General features: G+C 44.6%; 1 protein-coding gene across 1 annotated transcript in view; it reads left to right on the forward strand.

Annotated features, from left to right (window-relative positions):
- The window catches only part of MAML3 (mastermind like transcriptional coactivator 3), a 444,013-nt gene that overhangs the window by 243,323 nt on the left and 181,476 nt on the right, over positions 1 to 19,214 (forward strand). Inside the window, exon 2 of the mRNA XM_047798468.1 lies at positions 7,502 to 9,049. Coding sequence (XP_047654424.1) covers positions 7,502 to 9,049 — 1,548 coding nt within the window. The remainder of the gene's footprint in view (positions 1 to 7,501; positions 9,050 to 19,214) is intronic.

Here is a 19,214-nt window from a genome sequence, read left to right on the forward strand (position 1 = left end):
TATCTCATACATGAATATTCTGGGTCAGTCATCAATACATTAAATAAGCAAGTCAGATTTATCCATGTGTTCATATGCTTATTATCTGCTAGTAGAATGAGAAGAAAATAACCACATAAAAATTGATTCAGTGAATCATCTTCCAGTTTGACCAGAGCAGATCAAAAATGACCAAAATGTTTTCTCTGAGTCTCTAAATTTGTTATAGCATCTGCAAGCTGAGATTCCAGTCCAACTTGAAAACTTGGGGATGGGGGATATTTGTGTCTGTAATATTTGGTGAAGGAAGTTCGTTCACACTTTTGGTTGGAAGGCATGCTTTGGCAGGTGAAAACTACTTGAAACCTTTGTAAGGAAATTTAAAATTCAGCTATGAAAATATCCAGCATTTTGAGTTCACATACATGTCAAAACATGTGACCTTGGTAATATTATGTGAAGTCTCTGGGTTTCAGTTTCACATTTCTTTTCCATGATTCTCTTTTTATGCTCTTGAGTTGTTTTCAACACAGATTTCCCTGGCCCTTAGAGTTTTCAATATTCTTAATATTAAGGACAGGGACAGTCTTCAAGCCATTTCTGCCCTTTTAAGATAACCAAGATAAATCATACATTTACTCAGTTGTCTCTGAGACACCACATAGATCAATATTTTCAGGTGCCTGCTTTAGGGATCTGTACCACAAGCTGAGTGTGGTTATTTGAGAAATCTTTTCAGTATTCATTCATTCGTTCAATCCTACGAAAAGGAGAGCATTGTGGTTTGATGTGTATTAGGATGCCATGGGCACATACAGAGGGACTCTAAGATCAGAAGGTGGGGGTAGGGGTGGGGGCTGCTGTTAAGAGAGATTGTACGAAATGTAATGTCCAAATTGAATGGTGATGGACAAATAGAATTGATCAGGTGAAGAAGCTGGGCGAGAGTAACCGATGCAGAGACTCAGAGAGACAGAGAACAAGCACCGTGTGTCTTGAGAATGGCAAATAATTAAGTAGAGCTGGAGGTTTGGAGTTGCTTGGTGGTGGAGGGCCAGTGGAGGGGAAGAAGGTTGGAGGTGACAGCTGAGACTGGAGAGGTAAGCAGGGGTGAGGGTCAAGTCGTGAGGGCCAGTACCGGGGACTTAGATGATGCTGACGATGGCAGACCGCTCCAGAAGAGCTGCAAGTGAAGGATGGGTTCACGGAGTTCCCTGGGGACCTAGCGGTTAAGGACTCGCGTGGTCCCTGCTGTGGCTTGGGTTCCATCCCTGGCCGCCCAGGAACTTCCGCATGCCCTTGAGCAGAGCTAAAAACAAAAGAATGTGCTCACACTTATAAGGAAGATCACAGCCACAACGCAGAAGATGGGTTGGAGAAGAGGCTCTCGTAGGGCAGAGAGGCTGGGCAGGAGCTGCTGCAGAAATGATGCGAGAAGCGTTGATGTTCTGAACTAGGGTGGTGGCCCTGGGGGTGGGGGATGAGAACAAAATTGGTTAATGAGAACAGATAGTCCTTGAGGTTTAATTGAGTGTGGGTGGTGGAGAGAGCGTGGAATCCAGGGTGATTCCTGAAAACAGCCTGAAAGAACCTCACCAGAACTAGCGTTGGAGCCCTGGGCCATGGATGAGGGCATGACGGAGCTTCACCTCCTGCAGGAGGCGGCGTGTGGGCCCTGCAGTAAGACTTGAATCAGAATTTGAAGCTGGTTGTGCCCACCCCCGTCCCCCGCTCTGTAACTGGGGATGCTGTGCTTAAACTCACTGTCTCTAAGTTAGTTCCTCCTCTATGAGGTGGTTCTCATACATCCTGCCCACCTTGTGGAGTCATGAGGAACAGGAGACAGGAATCTGACGCTTACCTCACTATCTTCCATCCTAAATCTTCATTAGTTTAATCATAGGATCATCGTTATTCCTAAGCGCCCTGATCCCGCCCAGTGTCATGCAAAATCAAGGACAAGGCAATAAGAGTTTTGTTGCTGGTTTTTGTTTTTTTTTTTTGTCTTTTTGCCATTTCTTGGGCCGCTCCCGCGGCATATGGAGATTCCCAGGCTAGGGGTCTAATCGGAGCCGTAGCCACCAGCCTACACCAGAGCCACAGCAACGCGGGATCCGAACCGCGTCTGCAACCTGCACCACAGCTCACGGCAACGCCGGATCGTCAACCCACTGAGCAAGGGCAGGGACCGAACCCGCAACCTCATCGTTCCTAGTCGGATTCGTTAACCACTGCGCCACGACGGGAACTCCTGCTGCTGTTGTTTTTGTTGTTTATCTTACCAGCACTCTGAAAAGTCTCAAGAAAGAAAGAATGTCTTTGTCATGGACCCACTGGCCCAGGGGACCCCTTAGAATCTGGTGGAAATGGGGGCCCTCCGTGTCAGCAGGGGCCTGGTAATCTTAGCCACATTCCTCCTTGTCGTGAGTGTCCCCCACCCTCCCAGTCCCACCTCCTCCAAAACGCTGCCCTCTTCTTGTAGAACCGTCAGACCTCCTCGTGACCCGCCCCGAAGGTCGGCTCTGAGGGTAATGTGTGTGTGTGGAAGCCCTTTATGACCCAAAGACATAGCTGGTCTTATTACTGCGGGTCTGGGTATCATATCACGGCTCCCAAACCATTTTGTCTCTCCCTGCCTCCAAGGTTCTCTCTGTCTCTGTCTCTCTCTGTCTCTGTCTCTCTCTCTCTCTCATACACACACACACACACACACACACACAGAGTTTCAGAGAAACACAAGCCATCAAGCCACACTGTAGACCAGAGGCTGGAGCCACTGTGGAGAAGGTGTTGTCTCCTTTGGAGTCACTGACACAGGAGAGCAGCCCCCATTGCCCCAGGCAGTGGGTGGACAGTGAGTTCAGCTCCTGGCACCATGACATCCCTTCATGGGAGAAAATATTTATGTGTAATAATAGTGATACCAGAACAAGGAAGCTGAAACTCGGTCAAGAGCTCCTGTGTGTGCTCAGTATGATGAGCACACATCATACTGAGTGGCTTCCATCTTTGGGAGGAGAAGGGCCTGGGACTTCCTAAGATAAGGCTATTGGGAATGAGACCCTGGCCTGAGTGCGGGATGGGGCATCCACAGGACATTACCCCAAGGAGGTGGCCGTGCCGAGCAGCAGGCTTGTGAGTTACCCAGCACACAGGTCCTATCTCCTCCTACCCACCCCCCTTGCATCTCCCTGGAGGGACACACAGACCGAGTTAGACCCGAGCACCTTGCCATCTAGCAAAGGATGAAGAGACATGGGAGGGTTGCTTAGAATTGCTCTGCTGTGTGGATGCAGCTAAAAACTGTAACATGGCTTTGGTGTGTCTTCAGCAATGTCTCTCTTATACTCCCAGTGCTGATACAGGAAATACATGTCAAGACTTGGGTTAAGAGGCCAGCAGCAGAGAACTCTAGGCCTTCAAGGAGAAGGAAATACTCAGGAGCTGCATTCAGGTTGCCTCCTGAAAGTGTATGATTTGAGCCTCAACAATCCAGCACTGTTCTACAATCTAGGACATGAAGGCATCAGCACTTGACTCAGGCTTGAATTGCAAATTCAATTTTTGTTGTTCATATTTAAAAAGCTACACAAGGTGCTTGGAAAACATTAGGCTTTGGCAGGCTAGGGGCCAGAAATATTACCTATTTTACCGATTTGTATTTAGAGATCCGGAAACTGATCTATCTCAGTTGCAATTGTGACTACTGATGTGACTGCATTTTAAAAATTATAATAGTGAAGGCTTTTTGAATGCTTACTGGATACTGGGCATGAAGCTAATGCTTTTCCACATTCTTTCATTTATGTTCAACCTCCCAGTAACCACATGAGCTAGATATTATTAACTATTTTGCAGATAAGGAAACCAAATCTTAGGAGAGTTAATAAGTTTCTAGTAGCTAAAAAAAACCAGAAAATTCCCTACCTACATGTAACTCACTTTCCTTTTTTTTTTTTTTTGCTTTTCTAGGTCCTCACATGAGGCACATGGAGGTTCCCAGGCTAGGGGTCTAATCAGAATTGTAGCTGCCGGCCTACACCAGAGCCACAGCAATGCGGGATCTGAGCCGCGTCTGCGACCTACACCACAGCTCATGGCAACGCCGGATCCCCAACCCACTGAGCAAGGCCAGGGATCGAACCCGCAACCACATGGTTCCTAGTCGGATTCGTTAACCACTGAGCCACGATGGGAACTCCTAACTCACTTTCTAATAGTAACTAACACTTACTAAGTACCAGACATTTATATGTAGTAACCCTTAGGTAGCGGGGAGCAGGTGGCTTGGGTTTGAGCCCAGGCATTCTCACTCCAGGGCCACTACACTTGTTCTGTCCTATGCTGCCTCACCCACCTAGGCCTGTTCTGCTGGTAACAGGTGAGACTTGAGGTTCCCAGCCAGACCTGTCTCTCTCCATGGTCTTGGCCACCACTCTTTTCCAGGGGAAGCAATAGAGCATTTATCTTTATTTCTCCATCCTACCCCATCCACCTCATGGTCTAGAACAGAACCGTGGACCTGTACTTTTAAAAATAAATTCAGGTTCATTTTTTGAAACAAGAGCTTATTTTTTTTTTTAAGGTTAACGTTCCTTCAAGAGGTGCCAAGGGCCTCAAGCCTTATTTCCTTTGGCCCCTGAACTTGCCGCTCTGTGCTGGAGCTGCAGTCAAGGATCTACCATACTGATGACAAGAACCATGGTATCCTGGTTTGTTCAATAACTAATGTAATTTTCTAGCAGTTCCTATCTAATGTGATGGATTGAGCCAGTATCCTCTCTGAAGTCAAATTCCAATGTGTCCCAGTTAGGGCCTTGTTTTCAGCAATTCAGGGGCTTCTGCCAAGTAACTAAGAATGTTTGGTGTTGTGACTAAAAATCGAAGAATTGGGGAGTTCCTGTCATGGCTCAGTGGAAACAAATCTGACTAGCATCCATGAGGACTCAGGTTCGATCCCTGGCCTTGCTCAGTGGGCTAAGGATCTGTGGCTGTGGCGTAGGTTGGCGCTGTAGCTCCAATTCGACTCCTAGCCTGGGAACTTCCTTGTGCAGCAGGTGTGGCCCCTAAAAAAAGCAAAAGCAAAAAAAAATCAAATTAAGAACCAGGGTTAGACTGGATTTTTTTTTTAATTTAACTTTTATTGGAAATGCATTTCTTTTTTCTTTTTCTTTTTTGGCTTTTGTCTTTTTAGGGCCGCACCTGCAGCATATGGAGGTTCCCAGACTAGGGGTCTAATTGGAGCTGTTGCTGCCGGCCTACACCAGAGCCACAGCAATGCCAGATCCAAGTCGCATCTGCGAATTACACCACAGCTCATAGCTACGCTGGATCCTTAACCCACTGAGCAAGGCCAGGGATCTAACCCGCAACCTTGTGGTTCTTAGTCAGATTTGTTTCTACTGCGCCAAGATGGGAACTCCATGGATTTTTACTTAAGGACCTTTTCTGTTTACTTTTAAAATGGAATTCTCTACTTATGAGAGAATAGCAATAAAGTGGCACTTCTTAGAATCCCCTGCCTCATCTCTGGATTGGTTTTATCATACGCAGGGCTCTTCTGGAGGCTTAGCAGTTCCATGTGAGTGCGGGGTCAGTAGGAAGCCTGCTCCTCTCTTTCCTTGTTCTGTGATACACAGCCCTCTGCTGAGGATAGGAGGGCGCCCCCGTGAGGGGCTGTTCTGCCCCCGTGAGGGGCTGTTCTACCCCCTCCCTCCCCAGGTTACTCTACCTCATGCCTCCAACACTATAAAGTTACTGAAACCTCCTTCTAGCAGCTTGGTCTTTCCCGTGTCATCCTTCAGCAGAGTATTTGCCCAGGACCCCCTCTGTGCCAGCCTTTTTCACCAGAGCCCTATAGACTGGCCCTTTCTAGCAGAAAGGAATGCAGCAGGCTCAGAAAAATCCATAGAGTTAGCAAGACTTTTCAAATGAGTCCAGTTAAGTGGACACGACACTCGTCAGGGTTAGAGATCTCATCATTAGGAATGTAGAGAGAATCTCAAAGTCAGGCATTCCTTATGCTCCGTGGAGTTGCCCCTGGTCTGATCCAAACTCACCTCCAATAGCCCCTGAATTGGACAATAGTGTTATTCAGTTTTGCCGTTGCCTATGAACCACTGCTATGAACCTGATCTGAACACCAGGTGCAGCCCCACAGATACACAGTAAGCAAGCCAGCCATAGTCCCTACCTTCTTGGAACTCGCTAAACAGACACTTAAGGCATTGCCCCAACGTGTGGTAGAAGCTATAATGGGTAAGTAGAGGTTGCTTGGAAAAAGTTATTCCAGGATTTCCAACCCCGTGTCGGCCAGTCAAAGGAGATACCTAAGGTTGTTGAGGTGGGGGAGGGATGTGAGAGAAGATTTCCTAGAGGAAGTGAAATCTAAGATACAACCTGGAAGATGGGTAACTGTTACCAGGGGAAGGGGGGAAGGAGGGGGAGGAGTGTGTTCCAAGAAAAGAAACCAAGTCATACAGCGCCCTGGAGGCAGAATGAAGCTCAAGACCAAACAGTGAAGAATCCCAGCATTTAGGAGAATAACAACAACAACGAAAAGACTAAATAAGGGAGACTGAGAAAGAGCAGAGGGAGAGAAAGTAGGAGACCCAGGAAAGTGCGGTATCTTGGAAACCCATGGAAGTGCTGTTAGAACAGAGCAGGCTTCTGTATCTTGAGGTGCTGGGGGGTCAAGTAAAATAAGAACCAAATGGAAGTTTTGGGTAATGTTAACCATTAATCTTTGTTTCTATGCTATTCAGTAAAAGGGTTAAATTCCATATTCTTAGAGGATTTTTAGTGTTCTTTAAAGTATTGTTGATTTAATTCCTTAGTGTTCTCAAGTAAGATGTGACGGGCATTTAAGATAGGTATTACTGGAGTTCCCCTTGTGGCGCAGTGGTTAATGAATCCGACTAGGAACCATGTGGTTGCGGGTTCGATCCCTGCCCTTGCTCAGTGGGTTAAGGATCTGGCGTTGCCGTGAGCTGTGGTGTAGGTCGCAGACGCGGCTTGGATTCCGCGTTGCTGTGGCTCTGGTGTAGGCCGGTGGCTACAGCTCCGATTTGCCTCCTAGCCTGGGAAACTCTATATGCCGCAGGAGCGGCCCAAGAAATGGCAAAAAGACAAAGAAAAAAAAAAAAAGATAGGTATTACCATCTTCCTCGAGTATGACACATTTTGGTCCAAGCCTCACATGTAGCATTTATTTGAAAAATAATAATAGATAATTCTTCCCTAGAAGAGAAGCACTGCCTTAAGTGTTACTTTTCTTTCGTTCTACTCTCTTATCTTTAGTTTGTTTTCTATCTCTCAGCCATGTGGGCTCTGCTTTTGGATAAAACTTTTTTCCTTAGAATTTGAATTGAAGCCTGGCTAATCATGAAATTGCAAGTGTCGCTTCTACTGTATAAGTTCTAAACCGTTTGAAAATTAGTTCATGGGCCATGCAAGCCACTATGCTTACAGAGTAACCTTTGACTTAGAGATTTAGTCATCGTCTTTCCTCTTTCTTTTCCAGCTCCAAGAGACAGTGAAAAGGAAGTTGGAAGGAGCACGATCACCACTTAATGGAGACCAGCAGAATGGTGCTTGTGATGGGAGTTTTTCTCCAACCAGCAAGCGCCTGCGAAAGGACCTTCCCACGGGGATGGAAGCCATCAACAGTTTGCCCAACACCATGCCGCTGACTTCAGCTTCTCCTCTTCACCAACTTGACCTGAAGCCGTCTTTGCCCTTGCAGAATAGCGGAACTCACACTCCTGGGCTTCTGGAAGATCTGAGTAAGAATGGGAGACTGCCAGAGCTTAAACTCCCCGTTAATGGTTGCAGTGACCTGGAGGATAACTTCACCATCTTGCAGGGCAAGGACCTCAAACAAGAACCACTCGATGACCCTACTTGCATAGACACATCAGAAACATCTCTCTCAAATCAGAACAAGCTGTTCTCAGACATTAACCTGAATGATCAGGAGTGGCAAGAATTAATAGATGAACTGGCTAACACAGTGCCTGAGGATGACATCCAGGACCTGTTCAACGAAGACTTTGAAGAGAAGAAGGAGCCGGAGTTCTCACAGCCAGCCACGGAGACGCCCCTGTCCCAGGAGAGCGCCAGCGTGAAGAGTGACCCGTCCCACTCCCCTTTTACACACGTCTCCATGGGCTCTCCCCAGGCCAGGCCTTCTTCTTCGGGTCCTCCCTTTTCTGCTGTCTCCACGGCCCCCAGTTTACCTTCTGTGGCCAGCACTCCTGCAGCTCCAAACCCCGCCAGCTCCCCAGCAAACTGTGCGGTCCAGTCCCCTCCGACTCCGAGCCAAGCCCACACGCCAGGCCAAGCTCCAGCCCGGCCTGGAAATGGTTATCTCCTTAACCCTGTGGCAGCGACGGCGCCCGGTTCAGGGTCGGGCCCGGTGGCCGTGCCCAGCTCCGACCTGTCTCCGGCTGAGCAGCTCAAGCAGATGGCGGCGCAGCAGCAGCAAAGGGCCAAACTCATGCAGCAGAAGCAGCAGCAGCAGCAACAGCAGCAGCAGCAGCAACACTCCAATCAGACTGCAAGTTGGTCTCCTTTGGGGCCTCCATCCAGTCCATACGGAGCAGCTTTCACGGCGGAAAAACCAAATAGCCCCATGATGTACCCCCAAGCCTTTAACAACCAAAACCCTATAGTGCCTCCGATGGCGAACAACCTGCAGAAGACGACAATGAATAACTACCTCCCTCAGAATCACATGAACATGATCAATCAGCAGCCAAATAACTTGGGTACAAACTCTCTGAACAAGCAGCACAATATTCTCACTTACGGCAACACGAAGCCTCTGACCCATTTTAACGCAGACTTGAGTCAGAGGATGACCCCCCCGATGGCCAATCCCAACAAAACCCCCCTGATGCCCTACATCCAGCAGCCGCAGCCCCCACCGCAGCCGCAGCAGCAGCCCCCGCCGCAGCTCCAGGCCCCCAGGGCACACCTGAGTGAGGACCAGAAACGCATGCTTCTCATCAAGCAGAAGGGGGTGATGAATCAGCCCATGGCTTACCCTGCCCTTTCAGCCCACAGTCAGGTGAGTGGAAAAGTGGGATGCACTTGGAGGTGCCCTCCTGGGGCGTTTCAGACCACCGATGTGTGATGCTTCCAGGCTCCAGCAGTAGGGGTGTAATTACCTGTAGAAAATCCTTCCTGCACATCCTCATGCCGTCACTATGTTTGGTGTTTTTTTTCCAAGAGATGGAAAAAAGTGGCACAATCTACTTTCCGGTATTTGAGTGCCTGGGAATTCTGACAGCAGATCAGATGCCGAAAGTGACATACTGTGCTCAGCCTGAGGGGGGCGGGCTGGAAGGTCACAGGGGAGAACAAAGTGCCCCTCCTGTAGCTTCACTCCCAGGTCATGGGGTCCTGGATTGGGGGTGGTGGGAAGGCCAGAGCATTTAGAGTTCTTTCCCGCCATCATCAAAGGTCTCGAACAACCTTCACCCATCTCACTGAATGGCGAATCGTGGAAATCTGGACTTTTGATGTTCAAAGGTGAGAGAGTTTTCTGTATTTTCCAAGTGAAGTGGAGGACAGATTTTTGTAGGACTGTGCAATGTTTCAACATTTGTTGCTAAACTAGTGCCATTAGAAGGTGTTTCAACCTCATGACTTGGGGGGACAGTAAAACCTCTCCAATTAATTTAGCTGTGATTTGGGAGAATTTGATGATGACCTTATAGGCTATTACAAAATATTGAGTATAGTTCCCTATGCTATACATTAGGTCAGTTAGGTCCTTATTGGTTATCTGCAGTATATGTTTTATATGTGTATATGTTAATCCCAACCCCATAATTTACCTCTCCCCTCTCCCCCCACCTTTCCCCTTTAAGTTTGCTTTCTATATCAGCGAGACTATTGATGATTTGTAAATAGGTTTGTTTGTACTACTTTTTAGATTCCACATATAAGAGATACCACATGATTATTTATCTTTCTCTATCTGGCTTACTTCACTTAGTATGATGATCTCTAGGTCCATCTGTGTTGCTACAAATGGGTTTCATTCTTTTTTTACAGCTGAGTAATATTCCATTGTACATATGTACCACATTTTCTTTATCCATTTCTCTGTCAATGGACATTTAGGTTGCTTCCATGTCTTGGCTATTGTAAATAGTAAATCTCCTTTAATTTGACACTTTATCTACCTCAAGGGAAATAGGGAAAGGCACCCTTCTTCTCACCTTACCCCAATGTGAGTGAATTCATGAGCCATCATTTTACTGCCAATTGTTGTAAATGGTGTAGGCACAATTCGGTGCCTCAGTCCTCTCAGGATGCCCATATTTGCACTGCAGTTGGAAATTGTGCAGAAAGATCTCTGCTCTGGAGGCCTTTGTGTGCAAACAGGCCGTACGTAGCTAGTGCTTGGATATGCGTGCACCATGGGAAGCATTAGAGGCACCAGGAAGTAGGCAGGCAGACTTGCATCACCCGGTGCCATGGTGCTGTTTGCATCTCGTAGCTCTTGGTGTGCCCACCCCACCTCCTACCCACCTCCCCAAGCTTGATGGAGGCTGCAGGGCTGGAGGTAGTACTGGCCTGCAGAGACAGGCCTGAGCTCTGTGGCTTGATGCCTGTCTGTCACAGCACTTCCAACCCCCAAGCCTCCCAGTGGTTTCTTGTCTGCACATGCCGACCGGCTCGAAAGAAATTCTTTCTGGAGAAATTAAAAGATAGCTTGGTTTATATCAACTGCCATCAGTAGCTGGTAGAAAAACATCATTGAAATGTGAACTTTTATGTTTTATCTTGGTTTCATTAAAAATATATATACCATTGGAAAATGCAACCTTTTATACATTTCAGTATTAAGTTGTGGAGCAGGGAAAAATAGAGGCAATACACAGGTTGTTTGTTGTAGCCCAGACGCCCATCAGAGGTTTATGAGATTGGCAGGCTGTCAGAATGGTCTGCTGTTAATCTTCATACAAACTGTGCTTCTGCATCCACTGTTTTTCACATAGAGTACTTCCTCCAAGCCAGACCAAAGATGATTAATTCCCACTCTGCAGACAGGTGGGTGTAGTGCAAGCCATCCTCGCTCCCCACCCTCACCAAACATCTTTTGAAATTGCTAACTTGGAAAGCCCCTGTCTTTGCTGGAACATGAATTTTAAAGGTGCTTACTTCAGGTCCTTAAACTTGCCTGGCTATGAGTAACCGAAGCCTTGAGCCACAGAGGTCATGTTTTGAAAGGGCTCAGTCAAGTGATGAAAAAATGAAAGTGATGGTTTTCTGGATTGAATCCGTGGGCTCCTCCTCTTCTCCTTCCATCTCACCAGCTGCTTTCAGGGTAGACAGCATCTTCCTTGTTAAGAGTAATCATTTTATAATCTCATAAAGAACCATCAAGCAAAAGCATGCTTTTTAATGAAACACTAACTCACCACTGCTTGAAACAAGCTTCCAAATACGTATATAAACGTGTGAATATCTTTCTGCAAACATACCATTTATTTCATGCTTTTATCTGATTGTGGAGAAGTATTGGCACAGACCTCAGAATAGTTCATTACACTCTGTGTGAGTACATCACACAAATACAAGCGGGAATTGTAGGCAAAACAGAGTATAATTATACATAGGTATAGTTCAAATTTGTTTCTGCTGTTGCTAGTGAAAATTCACTTTATTCTTTGTTGGCCACAAGGACCGTGATCAACATTTAGTTTTGATGAATGCCTTGAGCACCAAAGCTAATAACACTAGAACATTTTATTTTGGGATAATTATATAGATGTTTACTTATTTGGGACATTTACAGAAAATGCCATTTCTCCCAGAAACAACAAATAGAAATTCACATCCATTCCTGGAGTTTTCCAGAAAGTGAGAACCGAAAATAGCGAAAAACACGCAAAACTTATTTCAAAAATTTTAATATATTTTATCTGGTAATTCCACTTCTCTGAATTTACATATTGTTCCTTTTTAAAGAATTTAAAGAAAGAAGGAAAGAATTAAATTATTTTAATTCAAGTATTTAAAGAATTAAACAAAGAAATATATACAAAGACTATGCTCATGGTGTTACTTGATAGTGAAAAATTAGGATCAACATAAGCATTTTGGAAAAATAGAAATATACATGAAAATCATGCTATTAGTGAATGGTTAATACATGGGGATGCCCATAGTATGAGGGAATAAAGCAGCTCAAACAACAGCTTGTACATCACGATCTAAATTGCATTTTTTCATAGGTATAGAAAGATACTGACTCCATAAACTATTAAGAGTGTTGTTCCTGGGAGTTCCCACTGTGGTGCAGACGGTGAAGGGTCTGGCATTGTTGCGGCAATGGTACAGGTTCAATCCCCAACCCAGTGCAGTGGGTTAAGCATCCTGCATTGCTGCAGCTGTGGTGAAGTTCGTAGCTGGGGCCTGGATTCAATCCCTGGCCCGGAAACTTTTATATGCCACAAGCGTGGCCAAAAAAGAAAAAAAAAAAAAAAAGAGTGGTGTTTCTGGTTGGTAAAGTTATGAGTGATTATTGTTTTCCTCTTTATACTTTCCTGAATTTTTGAAATGTTCCATCATACATGTATGTTTATTCTACCATCAGAAAAAAAAAAATTTAAGGGAGGAACATACCCTATATTTAAAGGTTTATACTTTACCAATTCCTTTTTTAAAAATCCGTAGTTATCCAGCCAGTTTGCCAGTAGGATTGAGGTGCGTTGTGAATCCCTGCTTTGCCAGATAGTTGAGAAAAACCCTTCTCCTGACACTTCACTCTCTTTTCCTCTCTCTCTCCACTTCTCCTTTGGTCTTACAATCTTCTCTTAATTCCAATGAAAATCAGCTAAACCAGTGACAATGAAAATGTCAATAAAATTTCCACTGTTAAGAAGCTTTCAGCTCTTCTCTGAATTATGCTCTTGTGTTATTTCTCTGATCATTTTTCCCATCCCGTTCCTCCTTTTCTACTTTCTGCAACTTCTCTTCATCCTGTATTGGACCTTCTGAATTGCTCTCTAATTTTTAAAAGATGTGTTTCCAAACTTACTTTGATCCTGTAGGTCTATTATCTTTTCCTGATCTTGTTTCTCAAGGACAGGATCTCTCTCTCTGTCTCTGTTTCTCTCTGTTTTTGCTAAGTTTTGCTCAGTACCTAACACTGTCTTAATGTTTTATAAGTCATTTGATGGCAGTGATCAAAGTTTGGGCCAAAAATATGTTTACAGTTGATTATCGGCTTCAATTGGGAGAGAGTGTTAGCACAGATAGCGCAGAGCTGCTATTGAGATCAAATAGAAGAACTGGAAAGGCAAGTCTTTAAAGAGGCCTTTGATAGGAGGTGGTTATCTTGAACTGGTGGAACAACAGTGAGATTGCTGGGATGGCAAACTCTGTCTCTGTGTCTGACAAGCGAAAAAAACAATGGAGCAACTATAAAAGAAGTAAAGCAAAAGCAAATGACTACTTGCTGATCAAGGAAGGGTAGATGGAGCGTTCCCACTGTGGCACAGTGGGTTAAGAATCTGCCTACAGCGGCTCAGGTCACTGCAGAGGCATGGGTTCAGTCCCTGGCCCGGTGCAGTGGGTTAAAGTGTCCTTTGTTGCTGAGTTGCTGTGGTGTGGGTCACAGCTGTGACTCAGATTCAGTCCCTGGCCTGGGAACTTCCAGATGCCGAGGGTGCAACCATAAAATAATTCACAAAAGTTTTCTTTAAAAAGGGAGGGTAAAAGGACAGATACCCAGAGCCCAAGAATAATTTCCAGCATGTGATGTTAATTTTTGCTAGCTGCAATCATAGGACTAGATAAATCATAGCTCTGCTACTACTTTATTCTTCATATGTGTGTTTTCTGTGTGTAGCTGTGCCTATCGAAATGAGTCCATATATGTTTCTATTTTACAGAATGTTTTCCCCTTTCAGTTTTATTTTGCCAAAATCTGTTGGGTTTCATGTGAGGTATATTATTGTAAGCTTTGTAGCCGTAAAATCTCCACAGAAAGAATAGAGCTTCAGTATTCACAGACCTCATGGAATTCTCTTTGAACAGATATTTTCCTTAACTTTAAAAACTTGGAGGAGTTCCTGTCGTGGCTCAGTGGTTAACAAATCCAACTAGGAACCATGAGGTTGCAGGTTCGATCCCTGGCCTTGCTCAGTGGGTTAAGGATCCGGCGTTGCTGTGAGCTGTGGTGTAGGTCACAGACGCGTCTCGGATCCCGAGTTGCTGTGGCTCTGGCATAGGCCGGTGGCTACAGCTCCGATTGGACCCCTAGCCTGGGAACCTCCATATGCTGTGGAAGCGGCCCAAGAAATAGCAAAAACACACACACAAAAAATTTTTTTAATTAAAAAAAATAAAAACTTGGAGCCCCTCTGTTTAGTTTCCATAAATAAATAAATAAATAAATAAATGTGTGTGTGTGTGTATACAGTTTATTTTATAAATATATGTGTGTGTATACAGTTTATTTTATAAATATATATATTTTACAAATAATATATGACATGGTCCAGAAAGTCGAATAGTGCTATGAGGCCCCCTGCTTCATCCCCTCCATTCTAATTTTTGCTTTCCAACGGTGGCCACTTCAATTTGTTAAGTTTTAATTATTGGAGTTCCTGTCGTGGCGCAGTGGTTAACGAATCCGACTGGGAACCATGAGGTTGCGGGTTCGGTCCCTACCCTTGCTCAGTGGGTTAACGATCCAGCTTTGCCGTGAGCTGTGGTCTAGGTTGCAGACGCGGCTCGGATCCTGCATTGCTGTGGCTCTGGCGTAGGCCGGGGGCTACAGCTCCGATTAGACCCCTAGCCTGGGAACCTCCATATGCTGCAGAAGCGGCCCAAAGAAATAGCAAAAAGACAAAAAAAAAAAGTTTTAATTATTGCCATAAACCCCTATTCCTCAACAATATTTCAATTATTTGATTCTACAGAAGATAAGGATTTAACTCACACTAGCTCCTCACAAATACCCCCTCACACACAGTCCCTCTTTTTTTCTCTCTCCCGCTTTCAGTGTACCTAGAGAGATCACAGATTATGAATTTCAAAGTATTCTGTCTTGACATGACTGACTTTTGCCTACTGCCCCCCAGTTGAACTATGTAGTATACTGTGATTCTGTTTCCTTTTTGGGGGGTAATAACTTTTTTGTTTTCCCTGGAATTTATTTAAATTTTAAAATTTAAAATCTCTGCACCTACCTTTGATCTATCCCCAGCTTTTCTTTTGTCCGTGCCTGAGGCATGTGGGAGGGAGTTCCCAGGCCAGGGATCGAACCTGCACCACGGCAGCAACCTGAGCCACTGCAGGGACAATGCTGGATCTTCAACATACTGAACCACAAGGGAAATCTTATCCTCTACCTTTCTGACCCTGTAAAACTTTCAATATGATCTAGCACATCAAATCATCTATCTTTTCTTACTATTTTATTTCCTTTTCTCTCTTTCTCCTTCCCTCTCTCCTCTCTTACCTACTTCTCTTTCTCTTTCTCAACCTCTTTCTCCTTCTCTCTCTCCCCTGCTCTCTCCTCCTTCTTTCTTTCTTTCCTTTTGTGTCTTTCCTGAAGGTTTATGCACTCTTGTTCCAGTCTTCTATCCTACACTTTTCTTGGCCTGCTGCTTAACTGAGGTCGTCCAATGGCCCTTCACCATCATTCTTGGAATGTTTCCCCTCCCTTCTGTGTTGCACTTTCTGCCTTCTTGATCCCTCCTCCTTTTTCTTGCTTAGGCCCTCAAATTGGTGGAGCACATCCTCAGAGCTTCTTAGGAAAAGGTGCACCCTGGAGTTCCCATTGTGGCTCAGCGAGTTAAGAACCCTATGTGGTCTCTGTGAGGATGTGGGTTCGATCCCTGGCCTTGCTCAGTGGGTTAAGCATCTGCGACCTACCCTGCAGCTTATAGATTGGATCTGGTGTGGCTGTGGCTGTGGGGTACGCCAGCAGCTGCAGCTCTGATTCGACCCCTAGCCTGGGAACCTCCGTGTGCTGCAGAGGCAGCCCTAAAAAGAAGAAAGAAAGAAAAAGTACATGGGAGATTGCTTTTTGGAAGTGATTTTTGAGATTGTCTTTATCCTCACATTTGATTGATAGTTGCCAGATGTAGAATTATAGTTAAGAAAACATATTTCATCAGAATTGTGATGTCATTTTTTCACCATCCTAGAGCTTTCATACTATTGAGAAGTCCTGTAGCATTCGGATCTCCCACCCTATGTGTGGAACCTGTTTTTTCACTCTGAGAGCTTTTCAAATCCTCTTTTATCCCTGAAATTTCACAATGGTATGCCTTACTGTAGCCCTTTTTCATTTTTTTTTTTTAAATTAGGAAACGTGTCCTTAAGATGTGTTCTTGTATTATTCTTTGATCATTTCTGCCTTCCCTTTGCTCTCCTTTCAACTTCCTGGAACTTTCATTCATCTTGTATCAGACCTCCTGGATTGTTCTCTAATTTTCATATCTTCAGTTTTCCTTGTCTTTGTCCATTTGTTCTGTTATGTGAGATTTTCTTAACTTTATGCTCCAGCTCTAAAATTAAAGACTTTCTTTTTATCACGGTTTTAATTTCCATAAGCTGTCCCTTGTTCTCTAATTTACTCCTTTCGATCTAAAGATATTGTCATTTTTAAATTAAGTTTTTTTGCACTCCCTACTTTTCTCTATTTCTCCTGCGTGCCTTTTTCCATATGCTAACTTTCATTTTCTTTCACATTGGAAGTTTTTCTCAAATGTTTGTTTATTTAAAGAGTGAGCCACACTAAAACGAATTACTTGCTCTCTGTGCTTAGATAGGGCTTGTCAAATGTGGGGCTTTGCTGCAGGGGGATTGAGCTAGAACCCAGCCAGTTTATTGAGTCAGTGTGTGCAGACATTTCTCCCCCCCCAGGGCCAACCGGAAAAGACTCCTTCAATCTCATTTCAGAGAGTTTTGAAACCTAGGGGCTAGCTTTCAGAGCTGAGCAGAGGAAGCTGAGTAGGTGGTGGTGATGGGAGGGGCGTCTCACTAAATACTGTGTAGATTCTCGCTTCATCTCCCTGTTTTGTATGGCTCCTCAACCCGACCCAACCCACCCCAGCTAGGGCTGGGATTCAAGATTCCATAGTCTTGTGGCTTAACCATTCCAGATTCTTTCAATCTGGGATTGTGTATCTGGTCTACCTCTTCGCTGAACGGAACCAGAGCCAATGTTCCTTTCCCGTGCAGCACCCTACACCTCCCACCCGGGCACTCAGAGGTGCTACTGACTCCTGAGACTTTACAGTATCCTTGAGCTTGAACCATCTTGCATTTTTTTTTTTTTGCTCCCCCACCACAGGATTAGATTTAGCATTCTCTAAACACTCAGTTGTTTACCACTAAGCCATTTGATTTTCATCTTCCAACATTTTGGTGACACTCCTTGATAGCCATTTCCATCTCCCATCCTTTTTGTTCTTGAATGCTTATATCATATTTATTCCTTTATTGGCATCATACCTGGGAGTTAGAGAAAGCCAAGATAAATGCGAGTGTTCAATCTACCAGAGGCTTCCTCAGTGACTTTCAACATCTTTCTATCCAAATACTGAATGTTGCCCAATATTGAAATGTATATAGTACAGCAGTTTTCACATTATGGCTTCTAACCTTTGGGGCTTTAATAGAGCTGATTTCATGAATGCCAAAGAGCGCTCTTAACATAAAATTTACATGTCAAATACATGCATTCAGAAGAACAGCAGTATCAACACCATCATCATGCTATTTTAGAACAAGATCTCGTGATATAGCTATTGGAGAGTTTTTAAGATCTTGAAAATATTGACTTACTTCAAGAACTATAAAAACAGTTTAGTTTCTATGACCCTGACTAAGCCAATGGAATCTGACAACTCAGATGCGAGGTAAAATATTGACAGAACACTCATCACTGACTGAATCCAGGGCCTCCCAGCTGAGGGGAGACCAGTAGGCAGAGCACTACCAAACTCCAGACAATAAATGAAATGTTCCAATTGATAGGAATAATAACTCATTTCCATCCACATTACTGGCATATTTTGAAAATCCTGACTGATATTCTGTCAGCGTCTTAGAAACATCAGGCTTAGAGTAAACAACAGAAAAAGAAAAGTTTTAGGAAGGGAATTCTTTTTATTGTCGTATTGTGGAAGACAGGGGTTTTAATTAGCCCCCTATGAGAATACTCTTTCAAGGTTTTGTGGGATGAGAATATTCTTATTTACTGAGTGAGCTTACAGCCCATCAAAGTTTCAGTGGTCTGAAACTTTGGGGGAATCCTAACGGTCAGCCAGGTCAATTGTTCAAGAAATAGGGAATCAGATTCCACCGCTAAGGACACAGAATCAGGAGATCTGGGACAAGGCTTGGTAAGGCGCATTTTAATAAGCTATCCACCATCATTTTGTACTGGAGAAGAGTACATAGGATAACTCTGGAGCTACAGTTAAAGCAGCCTGTGTTTATTTCATGGCTCAGTATTTGCATATGCTTAAATTATTGTCTGTGGAACTACAAATTCGACAAGGTCTCAGACTTGTGTCATTTGAAGTAAGATGGAAAAATAGGGATTTCTTTTTCTTTTTTAGAATGGAGTGAAGTTTTTCAAGAGATCAAATCTTGTGGGTCCTAGCTTTGTTTCGTAAATCATGGAATTATTCCTGTTGATTTTCTTCATTGGACAAAGCAGTTCATCCTGTATGTGCTGCTCCCCACCCCACCATGGCAAAGGATGGAATTTCCCATCATCTCCCAAAGAGAGCACTGGCTATTCAGTCCTCTGTTTCAGGACCTCCTAAGGAAGGGCCCCGCCTTGTGTGTACTGAGCTGCTTTCCTCAGGATCTCCAGGAAGAGACCCAGCCATGGCGTGGAAAGTGCACACATTAAAGGAAGCACAGGGCTTACGTAGGACCTCTTTGGGGACATTCTTCTTTGGGCAAGATTACTGGCAGGCACATCAGTAGGACCACAACTTGGGGTTCCGTTTTCTGACACTGTCATGTCAAAGACGGCACCCAAGCACCTTTCCCAGATGCTCCTGGGCTTTGAGGAAGTGTTGCCTCATCCAGATGCTCAATTTCATTCTCCTTCCTGTCTTGGATTCCCTTCCTTGCCAGGTCATTCATGGGACCCTAAACCCTGGCCCTGTGCTTCCCAGTGGATATCCAGTGCATTCACACAGAAGAGAGTAGGTCTGGCTTTATTTTTGCCATGAAAGGAA

This window comes from Phacochoerus africanus, chromosome 10 (assembly GCF_016906955.1).
Source record: "Phacochoerus africanus isolate WHEZ1 chromosome 10, ROS_Pafr_v1, whole genome shotgun sequence".
Classification (NCBI taxonomy): domain Eukaryota; kingdom Metazoa; phylum Chordata; class Mammalia; order Artiodactyla; family Suidae; genus Phacochoerus; species Phacochoerus africanus.